The 16,786-nt window shown below is 39.4% G+C and overlaps 1 protein-coding gene across 4 annotated transcripts in view; it reads left to right on the forward strand.

Moving 5' to 3' along the window:
- Positions 1 to 16,786, forward strand: part of frmpd4 (FERM and PDZ domain containing 4) — a 39,891-nt gene that overhangs the window by 17,183 nt on the left and 5,922 nt on the right. For 2 of the 4 annotated variants that reach the window (XM_010773514.1, XM_010773515.1), the window contains exons 2-10: positions 3,695 to 3,811; positions 10,901 to 11,061; positions 11,333 to 11,435; positions 12,352 to 12,397; positions 13,813 to 13,917; positions 14,845 to 14,952; positions 15,353 to 15,484; positions 16,071 to 16,190; positions 16,419 to 16,555. In XM_010773514.1, the coding sequence (XP_010771816.1) occupies positions 3,695 to 3,811; positions 10,901 to 11,061; positions 11,333 to 11,435; positions 12,352 to 12,397; positions 13,813 to 13,917; positions 14,845 to 14,952; positions 15,353 to 15,484; positions 16,071 to 16,190; positions 16,419 to 16,555 (1,029 nt within the window). Of the gene's footprint in view, positions 1 to 3,694; positions 3,812 to 4,003; positions 4,209 to 10,900; positions 11,062 to 11,332; positions 11,454 to 12,351; positions 12,398 to 13,812; positions 13,918 to 14,844; positions 14,953 to 15,352; positions 15,485 to 16,070; positions 16,191 to 16,418; positions 16,556 to 16,786 lie in introns of those variants that run through there. The other 2 variants (XM_010773516.1, XM_010773517.1) reach the window with 2 other exon arrangements.

The raw sequence follows: 16,786 nt of genomic DNA on the forward strand, positions 1-16,786 counted from the left end.
GTTCTTTTGCCGTATTCACCACAAGATTAGAATGAAGCAGAGGGCCGATGTTCCTGAAACAAAAGCAGTGCGTTTGTCTCCTCGACAGTATGGAGGTAGTCTGAAGAGGAGAAGTGGAATAAGGCCTATAATCAGAGCGGTTCCTCTCTGTCTGAACCACTTCTCTGCTCCTCCCAGGAGATGGTCATCTCATCTGCTGTCTCTTCACAGATATCCAAACAAAATCACATTAGCAGTCTGTCTCTGCATAAATGTCTCTGTTTAACACCGAGAAGCAGCGTCACAGACTCCTTAATGTGTTTCTTCCCTCACTGTCACAAAAAGAGACAAACAAATATGGATGTATTTATTTTTTCGATTACAAAAAGTTGGGTATGTGTGCAGTGTTAAATGTAGACAGGCATTACAATTGTAATATAAATTCCCGATCCAAAGAAATCCAATTCAATCTATTAGTTTAAGTCTATTGGGAATACATTTGTGATATAACAATAACAATTGTCATGGATGCCTGATCCAAAGAAGTCCAATTATATCTATTAGTTTAAGTCCTTTAAAACTACTGGTAATGCATTACAGATGGTGTGTTTGCATTCAGTGTTTACCTGTGTGTGGATTTATGAAGCTGCAACTGTTCTGAATGTTGCTCTGACATAATGAAATAGTTTGTTAATAATACATAAGATCCTATTAGACAGGATCTTTATAAATCACACACTCTACCGGCTACACTGTAAGAGAAGTACGTGCTGTTTAAGTAATGGTGATGTAGCTAAGTAATATTGATATTAATGTGGACCTCTAAACTCTTCCGGAATAATTCCCTGACTCCCCCCAAGTGCATGCTGGGAAAGCTCTAAGAACCAATAAGTAAATGCAGAGATTTGCCCTTTGGCGATGAGCACGTTCATGTCAGTTAACAAGTTGCAAATGCGGACTTTGACACGAACTCTACTCAGAGAAAATACCTCTCTGAATTCCTGTTTGAAAATGAACAAATCTTTATATCCAATATGTTTAATGGACGGCATGTGGCAACAGAGTGTGGTTTGCTATAGCCAAGCCTCATGGAGATTAACCATGTCAATTATTTAACTAACTTGAGTGTCTCTGTTGGAATGTGCTCTTCTTAGCTGCGGCTTGTCCATAATGCATAGTAACTCCCTACATTAACAGGATTTCAACCTGAATCATAACACACCATAACACTGCTCGGTAAGGTGACTGGCTTGTATTTAGAATAATGAAAGGGAAAGTGAACTACTGTGATAAAGCAAGGATCACATTGTTCATGCAGTTTTTATGAAGGACTGAAAACTGATCTTTTCCATCTCAGAGGCAGTACAATTAAACTCATATGTTGAAAATGATAGTGGCTCGATGACATATTCTTGCCACATTCATCTGAACAAAGATATTAAGATATGATCAAAATGAAGCATTTCAATACAATTGTATGGTACAACCTTGATGCTAGTTGCTGTGGTAACAAAGGCTTAGACCTTCATGTGTTTGCAATGTACTCTATTGATTTGATGAACTATGAGTCATTTTTCATTTTCCTCTTTTTGTTAATGATGGTTAAAGATGATGCTTTGGTTGCTCCTGGGAGGTTAACTTTGCACAATTACAACAAGAATAAGTCACTATGTATTTTTGCAGTTTTTGTGCAATTCGTCTTAAAACAATATACATTTGTTTGCAACCTCTTGTTGCCATTGTCCTCCCTTTGACTCTTGGGTAACTATTCATGAATTGTGCAGCATGGCTTGCCCACTTGGCGCTCAATTACTTAGTCCGATGTGACCGTGCAGCCATCATTTATTTATGCTATAGCCGAGGAAGATCAGTTTCACTGTCCACCAGTTGGTGAACCTTTTCATCCTCTCAGTAAGCTGGAGTGCTGCGACTCAATGGCATAATGCACCTCCCGCCTGTAGACAAAATAAATCAAAGATCACAGCGTCTATGGCTGTGTCGTTAATACAGACAACTTGTGGGTGAGAGACAGAAAATGGATTATGGCGAACAATTTTTAAGTTCAGAAACATATTTTAAAGGCACAGCGTCTAAAACTGTAAGTACATTATGCTTTATTACGTAGTAGACCTTTGGAAAATGTCATTGCCAAAGGTGTAATCCTTCAGAAATAGCCTACAATCGTCAAAGAATAATATTCTTATGCTGCATTTATTTGACCTTTTATACATTACATCTCTTGACCTAAATGTGTACATTTGCGACATTGAACACTGCTAGTGTTAACGTGGCTGTTAGCTTTGTCCCGGAGGCTGAAATGGATGGTATAAGTAGGACTCATCAATGAGGTGAACTTGGCTCCAAAAGTGTCACACAGCATCTAGTTTGTCCACACACATCATACGTGCCGCAGGAAATGTGTTCTAAATATACACCATCGAGGCCTGCTTCCAGCTAATTTACTGCGGGTCAAATAAATCCATATCCATGTGGAAACGCTATTATCACCCAAGAAAGAAAGATTGCTTCCTGTATTCAGAGGCCGACTTTAAATCTAACGCACTCAAAAACAGCATTTTCAGCACACGTCCTTTTATGAATTATTTATTATTTAATGCATTCATTTGCACTTAGGTGTGTTTGTTGATTTTGTTAGAATAACCCCCAAATACTTTGGCGTAGGCTGCATTATTTTTGAAGTGGTTAACTTTTGCTCTGAACAGCTTTAGAATATGTTGTACCTTTTTCTCCAAGCTTATATGTTGTGTTGATGAGTTGGCAATGTTTAATTCATACCTCATGAAGTGGGCACGTGCGCCCACACAAACAGACGTGTGTTAGCGGGCACACCCACACAAACACACACTCTCATGCAGATACAAGCACCTTGCACACACTTTATTATCATCGGTACAGTAACTGGGGAAACATTTAGAGGGGAAGAAAGAGGGGCTTTGAATAATGAATGCGAAGAGCCCTGTTACACGGCAGATATGCCTTTGAAGTGACATAACTTACTGCCACTGCTTTCATAGCCTCACCAGTGTGCAGACACAAAGACAGAGATAAAGGGAAGGCACGGAGGGGGTGCGTACAAAAACACATTCTAACCAATTCTGCTGAAAACCTGTACCCTGACAACTTGTGGCACAGGGGAAAGGCTAAAAGGAATTGTGTTATGATGGTAGAATCAGAAAATCTTATTTCATCTCCATCTTAGAACGGGGCAGTATTTCATAGATGGCAATAATTGTTTTGTGAATGGCTGGTTCTTTTCTTTGATACACTTTATCAAATTGTCTTGGCATTGAGCAAATCAAAGACATTCCTCTGAGCTCCTTTTATAAATGATGTGCTGACATCTAGAAATATAACCAATTTCATGCCTCTCAAAGCACAAGAGTGAGGCATGACAACTCCGCCTGTGTGTCTAGCTTACGTAATTAATTAGATTTGTATTCACTGAATGAACTGCGGCTATGGAACATTGTTTATCAAGCTGGAATCATCTCTTATCACTTGGGTCGAAACGCTTCATGTCAGCCCCCGATTATAATTGAACAAACTCTATTAAAATTATTATTTAAAAATGATTTCTGATATAAACTGACTCTATCGTATAAGCCTGGAGCTTAAAATGGCATGTTATGCAAGTTTAATGAAACATTATGATATGAATTTCTGCTTCATTTCTCTTCTTTTTCTTCTTCTGCAGCCACAGGACCAAATCCTCAGGCTGGCCGCCCCCTTCAGGGACCTGGAGTCATTCCCAGGGACCCCCCAATGGATGGGACATGGGCACCAATAGAGAGGGGCGTGACTGCTACATCAAGTAAGTGCCCTGTGTTTAAAGAAACAGTGTGGGGGCGTTCTTTGTCCCAGATGTTTCTTACGCTTTGCCAACCTGTGATTATTCTCCGGGCCACGTCACTGCCTCCATCTGTGCGTTCAGACTCCTGATTCTCTGTTCCTTCTGCGCACACTCTGCCCCTGCCCACTCTCACTCTCTCTCACACACCCACAACACTCCTCATGCAGTCTCCCAAATGCAGAAGAGGGCTTTTGAGAGTGTGTGTGTGTGTGTGCACTGCCGCTGAGGAGGACATTCACCTATGCAGGGACTTGTTTTGATCTGAGAGTCTGAGTGTTCCCCCGAGGATGCTGGGTTACAGTGGCATCGGCGTAATTGATCCTTCCTAATTGGCACTCCTGGATATCTGTACAGGCAGGTAAAAAGAAACTGCACGTTTGTTGTCATGCTTGTGTTCACATTTTAAAATTGAACTCATTAGTTTCCGCTTGTTTCATTACTAAGGCAGAGACATATCCTCAAATGTGCTAAATGCATTCCTACTAGATACTAGATTCTGACTGTTTTAGCTAAATATTTGCTCCTTTTCTTTTATCACGAGACTGTTACTTCTGCTCATTTAACAATTATTATAATATTATAATGCATCCACATGCACATCATTGTTTTGTGCTAGATTAATCTCTGTAATGTGAATAAAATCTGTGTATTTGCATGCTATAGTGAATAGGAGGTGAGCACTTGTCACACTCGGGTTAAAGCACGAGCAGCGTGATGTCAGAGGAGTTATATAAGAAGTAAGGAGCAGGGAAAGTGCTGGCTGCAGAGAGGCAGATCATGGAGGCTGTTCTAGCTCCAGCTTTCTAAATTTGAGGCAGACTCATGAATTATCAAATGTCCCTTTCTGTGACTGTCTGTAGTCATCGGGGTTTGTCAAGGCTCCAGGGTGTTTGTAATAAATTGTTGTTTTTCTCAGTGGAACACATGTCTGATCTGCGTGACAAGAGCACATGAATAAAGCAGTATCTGTTCCATATTTACACTAGGTATTTAAAGTAGCTGTAATGAAATTTGGAGACAGCTGTGACAATAGTCGGGAGGATTGCTAAAAAGAGTACATAAATATAATTGGGAATATGACAGAGTTTACAGAGAATTGTTCTTTGTTTAGACTCAGCTTGAGATGGCAGGATGGCAATTTCTTTTAACGGTTACACAAAGACGCCAAAGTCAAATGAACAGTGTTTCCGTCAGTACTTAAATTGACTTGAATAAGCTACATTTTATTGACAATTTCCTCTTGGGAGGTCACATTAGCCAGTCCCTCTAAAGGAGGAGTGAGACAGCAAAAAAAATATGCCAATACAAACTGGCTATGATTGCATAATTTAAGAGAAAGAAAAAAAAGCTTGTGTTCCCGGCAGGACAAATATAACCGCCTCAGCAACAACAAGTCGTGAGTCGTGTCTAAACAGCCTTTCAGAACAAGAGTTTGGATATTGCTTTTGGTAATGAGCTAACTCCACTTTGTCCACGACATGCTTTAAGAAAACAAGAGTAAAAACAGTCTTTATACGCCGTCAGCCAGCATTTCTTGCCCTTTAAGTTCCTCTTGTTAACTGTATAGCTCACGGTGTAGAGTGTTGTGGAGCTACGCTATAGCAGCTAATGAGTATGATTAGGAACCATTAGATGCATGGCTGTCTGCACAATGGGAATGCAGCCATGTTTAGCAGGTGGCAGTGCAGGGGAGGAGACGGCACTCTTCCTGAATGCACAGGTCCATATGGTTTTGATTTGTTCGCAATCTCTTGATTTTGTAATTTCAGACATAAAAGCGGCATATTAAATCCAGGTAATTTGTCTAATGAGCACCTTCAGAAATGTTAAGGGATTGAGTTCACTGTGAGGTAATTATTGTTATGACTTGAGGATAAATGTGTTATTTTAATAGGCATTACAATCAACTGTGGGCTATGCTTTTTAAAGAAATGAATTGGAAACAGAGAGAAGATGAACACTTTCTGTCTCTTCTGTATGTATAGTGGCTTGGGTGTTCTCCTGAAATGCTTATGTAATATTTAATGTTAATCAGATATTTACCTCACACACTTAGAAAACACATTAGTTCAAATCGATGTTGCATTCAAATGATGCAATGAAAAGCTATTTGTAAAAGTATTTACTACACCAAATAATAATCCATTTGTAATTCTGGCCCTGCACTTGAACGCCACACTGCTGTGTGTTGTCATGTTCATGCCACCACCAGCAGGGTGTGTAAATGCTGATGGGGGTGTGTCATGAATTTATGCCCACTCGTCACCACCAATTTTATCTTGAAAGCCTTGGGATCCCTTTTAATTACATGGTTTGAGAGAAATATCAAATAGGCGGGTCAAATTAAGAGATATGGGAAAATTAATCAGGGCCTGAAATAATGAATTATTTGTAATTATTTATCTTTATTGTTATTGAGTATTAACATTTAAATGGTAATTTCCTTATGTTATTCTGTTGACAAATACAACACATCCCCTGCTGCTTTCATGCCAGTTATAACATATTCCAGGACCTATTGTTAAACGCATTGAAAAAAACAAATTCATTAAAAAGCTGCACACTTTTTTGAACTTATTTGACACATTGTCTTTATTTTAGGATAACAGAATGAGGGTTTTTCTCCTTCGACGACCTCAGGGCCAACCCACTCAGCTCATTATTTTGAATTAGCTCCACCTTTTTAGTCTCGGTGCCGCAGGCTTTGCACCGCCGCTGCCTCTCTCTGCCTGACCGTCCTGCTGCACAACACCGCCGTGAAACCACAGGCTTCGGTGTTAATTTCAACAATTAGTCCGTTCATTTTCAAATGGATGTGCAAAATAGTTTTTTAAAAGGGCTTTGGAGTTTAACTTTTTGTTTCTCCATTTTATTGATATGCCTCGCTTTTTACTTACCTAATCGTTTCTACTCTGTATTGTCAATACATCTGGGGGTGTTGCTCTGCAATAGATTTTCAACCCTCATTTTGAGTGAGGCACAATGGGTAATGTACATGTATTTAAATCAGTCTAACTGGTGTGTGAGGTCATGTGAACATGTTGTGATTTATCATGATGACAGGGGAGGTCAATGGGTATCATTTCTTACATTTTGCGTAATTATAGATGAAGGGATTCAAACATTTGAAAGAATATAACTACAAGGTTAATGTGTTTTGCCTTTAGGTAAAAGCTCTTTAAATGCTTTTACAGTGCAAAGGAGTAACAACTGCATTATGTAACAGGTTGAACACTGTCAATTTACTACATCTTTTTGTGGGATTAATACTTTTTCTTTCATTTAAAAAAAAATTCTTAACCACTTTATTTCTTTAAAAGAAAATGTGGTTCTTAAAAAAGGTTTGCCAAAAATAGTTTTATAAACAGTATAGAGTCCAATATATCTACGAAAAAAGACAGCTTTAACCACCCAACAACATGTGTGTGCATGAAAGAGAAGAGATGCTCTTTTATCTTTTAATTACACCTTAATGTGTTAGAAACCAACCAATGGATAACTTCAGGTTATGTCATTTTAATTGAATCAAACAGGATTATATCTTAATTGCAAATACATGTAATGTGGCCTCTGCATAATACTGATGCAGTTCATATTGAATTAGCTTGCATGTATTATCGTTTAAATCGAATCAGTAGCATTACTTTTGAGGCATTTGTTTAATTAACATAAAGACAAGCTCCATGTGCCGGCGGGTCGGAAATTACACAATACCTGCTGGATTCTTTTATAACACATGGACACATTTACTGCATAGCTTTATTGTGAATATTTATTTTTATTTTTAAGTAATAAACAACCCTAAGTGTAGTTCGTATTTTTCTTCGTTCTGCTTTTTCCTTGGGTAGATCAAGGGACGAAAATATAGTCCTTGTGACAAGAAAGGAGAAGGACTTATGCAATATGTCTTACATTTAAGAAACCTTCAAGGAGGCTGTGCAATAAAAGCTCCTGAAATTAAGAAAAATTGCAGCACTCAAACTATTGTTTTCTTCAGCTGGAGGAGATGGAAAATCACGTTGTTTAATATCCTATAAATGATTGCAGCTCAGTTCATCAAAGAGCTTGTTCAGCTTCAATAGAAAGAAGAGATAAGTTGTTTATTTAAGATAATTATTTTACAGTTCAACATACATTTAAAGTATTTTCCCCACTGTAGCTATGTGCTGTTTGACCTGTTAACCCCACTCCAAATAATAAATACTGCATTTTCATAGAATTGGCTGTTAAAGGCGGGGTAAGTTTGAGAAACCGGCTCGAGATACACTTTTTGTTATATTCCATGGAATGCTCTTAACATCCCGATAGAAATGAATATCTGAAGTGCTTTGACAAAAAAATCCATTAAAAAATGTCATCTGTGGAAGCCGTGGCGCTGTAAAAAGCACGACCAATCATCTGAGCCGGCCCGGCTAAAATAACTGGATGGCCTACCTGCCTGTCAGCCTTCCATCTGTGCACAAACTTATCTCGTGCCCTCATTGGTCATGTGCACGTTCGTGTGTGTTGGAGGAGGGGCTCCGTAAGGAAGTGGCAGATTTTTTCCGGCTGTGTATTTTCAAATGCTAGCGCACTCGAGCTGGTTTCTCCAAAATGACCTACCCCACCTTTAAAGTCAATGTTAACAAAGTGTTTGTACTATTTATCTTATTTCGTGTTCATATTATCTTTCTTTTGGATTAGGGTAACTTAAGGGTTGAGTTTTTTTTAACATTAAAAGTCTATTTCATTTGAAGTCTTAGCTCTCTAAGTCTTAAAGGTTAAAGAGCATCACAGTCCTCAGGTTCACTTCAAGTTCAGGACTGATATTACGACAAGCAAATAGAAGTTGAAAACCTTGTGTCAGCATTCCTTCCTCTTCCTGTCTTTTTGTGTTATCTTTAGCTGCATTCTACTTCAAATAACAGATCACACATTCACCATTTTAACATGTATAGCTGTGGGAGATATAATTGTTGAATCATCCTCTCTAAATTGTCAGTTGATAGTCACTTAGCTTTGAACATCTTGCTGAACATGTTTTTTGGTGGAATCAGGATTGCGATTGACAGATCTTTCTGTGGCTTTGTGCTTCGAAAGATTAATTGTTAGTATTTAGTGGTGAGCAGTATACATGTGTCAGGAATAACTGTGAATTACACACTGTCTGCCCACGGCTTTAATTAACCAAGATTGTTGGCACCATACGGAGCTGCTGCTGCTTGTTCTTCTGCAGCCAAGAGAAAGTGAAGAAACACTGTAAGAACTCTAAGAATATGTGAAAGCTACAACCAGTCTCTGCTTTAAAGCTCGAGAAGAGAATAACCGGATAGCAAGGGGCAAATCAAAATGCATAGACCAGGGTACGTGAAGGAAATGGTTAAATACATTCAGGACAGTCTTGTTTGCGAGTTCTTATTGGCAGGATTCTCCTCCACCATCATATCAGTCATAATGAGGTTTCAACATCATGACACTCCACATCGTACCTGCATCTTAATCAGTGTGGCAAAGTGAAAGGCCTAACAAATAACAGTGTGAATACTACAGAGAACTCTGACTGCTCCTTGGTAAAGCACAGAGTGGATCTCTGCAATGTGAGAACACAAACATTGGAGCTGATTACCATCGCCCACATGTTCTATTTCTGCAGCATCGGACCACTTTCTTATTCCCCGAAAAATATATTTTCTGTCTTTAAAAATGTGGGGATGGAGAGACAAGGCAAAACATATTTTTCTGTACAATAAGCAGTTAGGTTACATTGTTAACATTTTTCTCTGTTCTGACTTTTGATTGTTTCTCTGTAGGGAATTCTCTTAAGTGTATAGGTTCAGAGAATGAATGGAGTTTTAAATGAAGTTTTCTGTCAATCGATTAATCAACTAATTACTACAGCCAACCTTTGTGCCGATACAAGGCCCCAAATACTTACAACCCAAATCCAGTTGTTCCTTGTGTATCCCAAACATGTTAACTTATTATTATCAAGATCCAAAATCAAATCGCTTTAGTTGTGTAATGGCCAAATACATTTAAATACAGAAAACATGAAGATCATCCATTTTCATTCCTGCATTGAGGACGTCTTCAGTGTTACAGCAGCATGGGATAGTGTCAAGAAGATTGTTTAAAGTGGACCTATCATACTATATTTGAATAATATAGTGTAGGACCATACCTATATAAGGCATATTTATACTTTTTATTTTTCAAAATACCAAACAGATCATGCATTTTAGCCATTCCTCATTTCGCTCAATTTAACACTGTCTTTGCATGGGCTGATTCTGTGAGAACAGCACCATCTACAGGCCTGGCATATGTACTACAGTGTCTCCAGCTCTTTCGAACGGCAATGTCCGTGGCTGTCTCCTCCTGATTGGTGGAGGTGGCCCAAAAGTCGTTCCGCCACTTCTGTGACGTCATAGAAGTGTTCAAATCTGGATCAGTCTGTATCAGATCCGTTGCAGCCTCTTTTTAAGAGATTTGGGTATGGAGGAAAATAGAGAGGGTTGTGTTTTCTGACACTTGGTGAGTTCCCTGGAACACCGGGTACACATATTCATGTATAAAAGACGTACAAAAGTGCATTTTGCATGATATTGTAGGTCCCCTTTAAATATTAGCAATGGCATTTTTGAATTCTTATATTGTACACATTTATGAAAGAGTAATTTCGGTTTTCTTTCATATACTAACATTGGCTTCACAACACGGCATACAAAAGCAATGCTTTACAAAGTGTACAACCCGTAGTGATGACTAATAATGAAGCTTTATTTATAAAGCACTTTTCATACCACAGAGTGCAGCTCAAAGTGCTTTACAAAATGACACATCACAAGTTAAAAAAAACCAACAAGAAATTCCCCTCAGATTATTTGTTACAGGTACATGCAGCAAAATATAACATTTTATCAGGTTAATAGACACAAGGAGGTAAAATGTATGATAATAAAAATAAAATAAATAATGGTTTCTCTGACAGATAAGACACAAGACAACTGAGTCGATGCAACAATATAAAATCCCATAAAATAGGAAATATCCTTTGCCTTCTGTCCGCAGCCACCTCTCCCAGAGCTGCTCCCTGGATGAGGTCCGTCTGGACGGGGACCGGTTTGTGCCGCCAACGCCCCGGAAGGTGGAGATGAGACGGGACCCAGTGCTGGGCTTTGGATTTGTGGCAGGCAGTGAGAAACCTGTGGTGGTCCGCTCAGTCACACCAGGTAAAGAGCCCCGACAGTCTAGTACAGCAATGACTCATCCTATCCATGGATAATATCAACACAATATCCCCTAAGCAGATGAAATCCTGAAACCACAAAGTAGAGAGGAAAACCCACTCAGTCTGTAGTTCACGCGGATGATTCATTGATTTGAACAGCACTCGATGAATAAGCATTCATTAGAGCCCTAAGCCACGAGACAGGAAACAAAGACAAATGGCATGACTGTGCACTTTGTACCACTTAACCGTTGTGTGGTGTGTGTTGGCAGGGGGTCCATCAGAAGGCAGGCTGGTCCCAGGAGACGAGATCATCATGATCAACGATGAGCCGGTCAGCTCAGCGCCCAGGGAGAGGGTTATTGACCTTGTCAGGTATGACCACACACTGAGGTGAGATGTCATTTCACCTGTTGATGATTAAACAGTATACTACCTATAAAAATGAGTCACTCTACTTGGAAGTTTTTAGGTTTCATTGTGTTACAGCGAAAAATCAAAGTATATACAGTAATGACTCAATGAAAAAGTAATATATATGCAAAGTGCTCATGATTAATAAATTGTAAAATACATGTTTGTATTACTATTTATCCCTGTAAGGACACACCGGTAATGGTGCAGTCATTTAGTTGCAGGGGGGATAGATACAATATTTGGGGTTAGAAAGTCACATTAAATCCCTTATGAAAAAACATTAAAACTTAAAAACTTCCAAGGCACTGTTGTTCACTTTTTTAAACTTTAGAAACAACCAAACTACTTTTAACAGTTTACCCTTCATTTTATTATTGCCACAGATTTTCAAAAGTAGCCCAACATTTTATAATACTTTTTGTAATGAAATGAAACCAAATATTTCAGCTGGACAGATATGGCACATCATGAACCACCTGCTCTTCTCACCATGATTTAGCCTTTTGCTGGTTTCAATGCTTGTTCGTGCGTCTCATTAAATTAATATCACTGACACAGCTGAGTGGCTGGCTGTGAGCGTTGGTCCTCGTATGACCTGTGCAGCGGTCTGTAAACAGAACATTAGTCCATGGAGAAGTGCCCAAGTGGCCACTCCTTCACACTGCTCCTGTGGCCTTGAATGGACTCTGCAGTAAAACTGTGAATGCAGGACATGCTGCAGGACCATCACTGGGACACAGTGTTCCTTGTGATACCATCCGCCATGATGTCCAAAAAATAACAGTAACAAAAAATGAAATATTTCCAGATTTCCTTACATTTGTTTTATTTTAACCTTTATCAAAATGTATTCTCTTTTGTGTGTGTCTTGCAGGAGCTGCAAGGAGTCCATATTGTTGAGCGTTATTCAGCCGTACCCAGTAAGTTTCTCCATCCTCTCTGAATAAAATGGAGTAGATTTCAATAAGCTATTTTAGCGCTTAAAGGTCCCCTATTATACTGTTTTTCATATTATAGGTTTCAGATATATACAAACATGTCTCTGAAGTATTTGGCTTGAAATACCAAACAGATCATTGCAGCATCCCATAAACCCCTCTGTTTCAGCCCGGCTCCAAAAGTGCTGATTCTGGGTCTGTTACTTTCGATGAAAATAGGCTGCCACGCCCCTCTGAGAGATATTTGGTTAAAAAAAACACAATGGTGCTAGCTAGGAGGAGATTCAGGTGATAAGGTGGGGGGGGGGGGGTTACCTTGGTTGGTGATTGGCTAATGGTTACACAAGCCAAAAAATCGTTATGACATCATAAAGTGGCAAAAATCTGATCCTCTCATGACAGGTTCTTAATATAAACAAAATGTGAGCGAATCTTTTTTCCTGAAACTTTCAGAATCTCTTTACACAGAGGGGACACGTGTTTATGTATAAAATAAATGAACATGTGGATTTTGCATAATAGGTGACCTTTAAAGCGGATTATTTAGTTGAATCAATAAACGCAATCCATTAATCATGCCATATGTCTGTTCTGGCACTACTAAGGCTGCGTGTAACAGTCCCACTTACTCACAGGAGTCCAATTGCAGCATCGTTTCCAAGTCTTCTCATGTTGTAGCGTCAGATCCTTGAAAGACCTCGACTGAACCTGCCACTTTAACATTTACCCCAGTCATGAGGCACCAGATGGTTGTGAACACAGTGCCAGAAGCGTATAGTTGACCTTTATTTATTCTGCACATAATAAGTCAGTGGAAATGTACATTATGCTTGAATAACCTCAAAAAATAGACCAAATCATGTGTGAGTGCTCACAGCAAAAATATATGGTGTTTCTAGAGTGGTGCCATCTTTTCATTCCCTGTACACTGTAACATAATAATGGTGTTTTATGATGTAAAACCTTTCCCCTTAACTTGAAAATGTAATATCTACATACATTACGTACGCATTCTGAATGTGTGTGTTTCAGAGGCTTATCATGATGAGAGTAGAGTCATCGCAAAACAGCCACTTATCAACCTGAAAAGGATTTGATTTTGCAAAGAAAACATGGATGTAGTATTCCAGAATACTCAGAGGAGCATGCAGCTCTTATAATATACCCTGTAGTTGCATCTGTTTTCTTTGCAGCCAGCAGAGGGGACCCTCGCTCTTGTGTCCTACACACAGCCTCCCGTAATGCCTCAACATCAGAGTGGAGACATGGGATGTCGTCATGTTTTCAGAAGCAAACATGTCCTTGAATTTTGTGGAGCTGAAAAAAGGAAATGACTAATCCCTTAAAAGGAACTAATTGTCCTTTCAATCTGTTTTTTTCTTCTTCCCCTTCAAAAGTCACCCAAATCGGCATTCATCAGCGCAGCCAAAAAGGCCAAGTTAAAGACTAATCCTGTTAAAGTCCGCTTCGCTGAGGAGGTCATCATCAATGGCCAGGTCCCCGTAAGTCACACTGGACATGATTCACTCTGTACACATCGAGGATCTGAACAGGAGGCGACAGCGGGCAGAGTTTCAATGTGAAAGCAGGCAGAGAGGAGAGGGAAAATATCAAAATCACTAATGGTAAAATACAGACCCGCATGAGAAAGGCACCTGCTCCTCATCGCTGGAACGAAATAGAGAGCATGTGGTGATGATTGGCAGAAATAGGAAGGCACTCTCACAGAGAGCCTCCATGATTTTTCAGAATTGTCCGACACAATGCAGACATTTCTTAGAGAGTAACCACAAAGTAAGAAGACCTACCTAAACAACAAATATCTATTAGTGAGCAAAAAGAACAGCATCATTCATAGAACCAGAAAGAATTTAGGAACTACAATGCGTTAGTGCGTAACAAGCACTACTCTCACTACAAAACGAGTGTAAATTGTAAAACATACATGTTTTCTTCTGGATGAGAAAATCGATATCACTCTCATGCAGTAGGCTTATATGTATCTGTTGAATATGAAGTTACAGTCAGGAGAGTAAACCTGCAATAATCTGCCTAGCAACACCTATTATAGCTCACTAACATGTTATATATTAGATGTTTAACCCATACAAATATGTGTTAAAAGCACACCTTGTGGTATAACAGGTTTTAACCCTGACTATTTTTGGATGGGCTCCTGTAATAATAACCATTCAAGTATGGGAGTGTATCAACTCTGTCATTATAGCAAGAAAGCACATTAGTCTATATATTTTTTTAATTTCCCCTTAAACCTTCAAATTACTTACTTATTAAGTTCTTGAATGTGCAATCATTTTCTCACAGGGGGCTTTCAATGACACAATTCTCCTCCTGCACTTTCACTAAAGTATATCATCTTCTGTCATTTTAGAGATTTGTTGAACAAATGATTATTTTTCCATCTTTAGGAAACGGTGAAGGACAACTCCCTTCTCTTTATGCCAAATGTTCTGAAGGTGTACCTGGAGAACGGGCAAACTAAATCGTTTAAATTTGACAGCAGCACATCCATCAAGGTAGGTGCAGGAAAGAACCTGGCTTTACTGTGAAATGCAGTTGCATAATCTTAATTTATGTTACGTCTAAATGCTGAATGTTATTCCGAGTTGCTCTGCACAATATAAAGTGCAATCTCCTCTTCACTGTGGCCTTCAGAACTTTATCCGAACGGAAATTATAGTTGAAACAAAACTAACTTTTGAACCCAATTAAATGTGCGGCAGCCTGAAGATCTTGGTCAGCAATTAGCATTTCCATCATTTTTCCTTTTGTCAGTTAAAAGGCTCAAAGTATGTTCAGTTGTTTTTGTGTGAGCTCAGCCATAAACTCAATTATGGTGTTGGCGACGGGCTGAGCATGCTGCTGCATCTGCACACTTCCTATATTGTATTAACGATGACTTTGTGTGTGTGAAAGGACGTCATCTTGACCCTGCAAGAGAAGCTTTCCATCAGGAGCATCGAGCACTTCTCTCTGATGCTGGAGCAGAGAGCCGAGGGCTCTGCCAGCAAACTGATGCTCCTGCATGAGCAGGAGATGCTAACTCAGGTGGGACAGCTCTCTGTGGTGCTGCTAAACAGGAGAGACACAGTTAAATAATAGACAACCACCGTCGACTTTACTATGCAGTCAGGTGTTTGCGTATTCAGGCTGTAGAAAAACCGGAGCAAACCTGCAGACTATCTCAGTCTGACTGCTTATATTTGAAAGATGTTAAAAGCTAAGGTTTGACATTTTGGGAAATATGCTAAATCACTCGTCTGTCAGAGAAGCTGAATAAAAGATTTCCTCATGAACACCACTACTTCTTATTTTGACATTTGAATGGATCCAATAGAAGACAAAATAAACATTGATGTGATTGTTTTAACCTTTTAGAAAAAGTTAGTCTTGCTGTTTCCATCTGTTTCTGTTTTATAAGCTAAGCATAGCTAAGCTAACCATTTCCTGACCCCAGCCATGAGAGCTACCAGTCTTCCCATCTAACGTTTGGCAAGAAAGCAAACAAGCTTATTTCCAAAACCATTCCTTGAATCCCTGTCAAAATGGTATATTAACCCTGACGGAATACATGAATGTATAAGATCTGCTGTTGCCTAATGGGACCATCTTTATCTTTCGACTCATGCCATAGGTGACACAGAGGCCAGGGTCGCACAAGATGAAATGCTTTTTTCGCATCACTTTTGTCCCGAAGGATCCCGTGGACCTGCTCAGGAGAGATGCGGTAGCATTTGAGTACCTCTATGTTCAGGTGAATATCAGCAGATGTGGATAACACATACAGGTACATTTAATGGCGACGTTTAAGGACTCACAGTATGCTATTCTGACTCCTCGGATTTAGTGGAGAATTGAGCGTTTGCTAACGGCATTAGCTAACATGTGGGGGCTGTAGGTGTGTTGTCTTCTTGCATTTCATGATAATGAAGGTAATTGAAGTGTAACCTCCCCCTGTCCTCTCCCTCTACGCCTCCTCCAGAGCTGCAATGATGTGGTATTGGAGAGATTTGGGTCAGAGCTGAAATACGACACGGCCCTGCATCTGGCTGCACTGCAAATGTATATTCTAACCATCAACGCCAAGCAGTCCCAGAAAGTTTCCCTTAAGTACATTGAGTAAGTAGATTTCACACTGCAACATGTAACCATTGAGTATTGTGTTGTTTGCCTACCAAGTCTAGAAGGCTTTCTTACAACAAAACAATGATCTCACTGTCACCATCCTTCTGTAATGCATGACGATACGTCACTGCTGGTTAGGTAATGGTTCTGATTGTACCCTGTCAGATAATCAATGCACCACCTCGGAGGAAGAGTAATGACATGCCTATTTGACATAGAGATTGA

This window comes from Notothenia coriiceps, unplaced genomic scaffold (assembly GCF_000735185.1).
Source record: "Notothenia coriiceps isolate Sejong01 unplaced genomic scaffold, NC01 NC01_scaffold00012620, whole genome shotgun sequence".
Classification (NCBI taxonomy): Eukaryota; Metazoa; Chordata; class Actinopteri; order Perciformes; family Nototheniidae; genus Notothenia; species Notothenia coriiceps.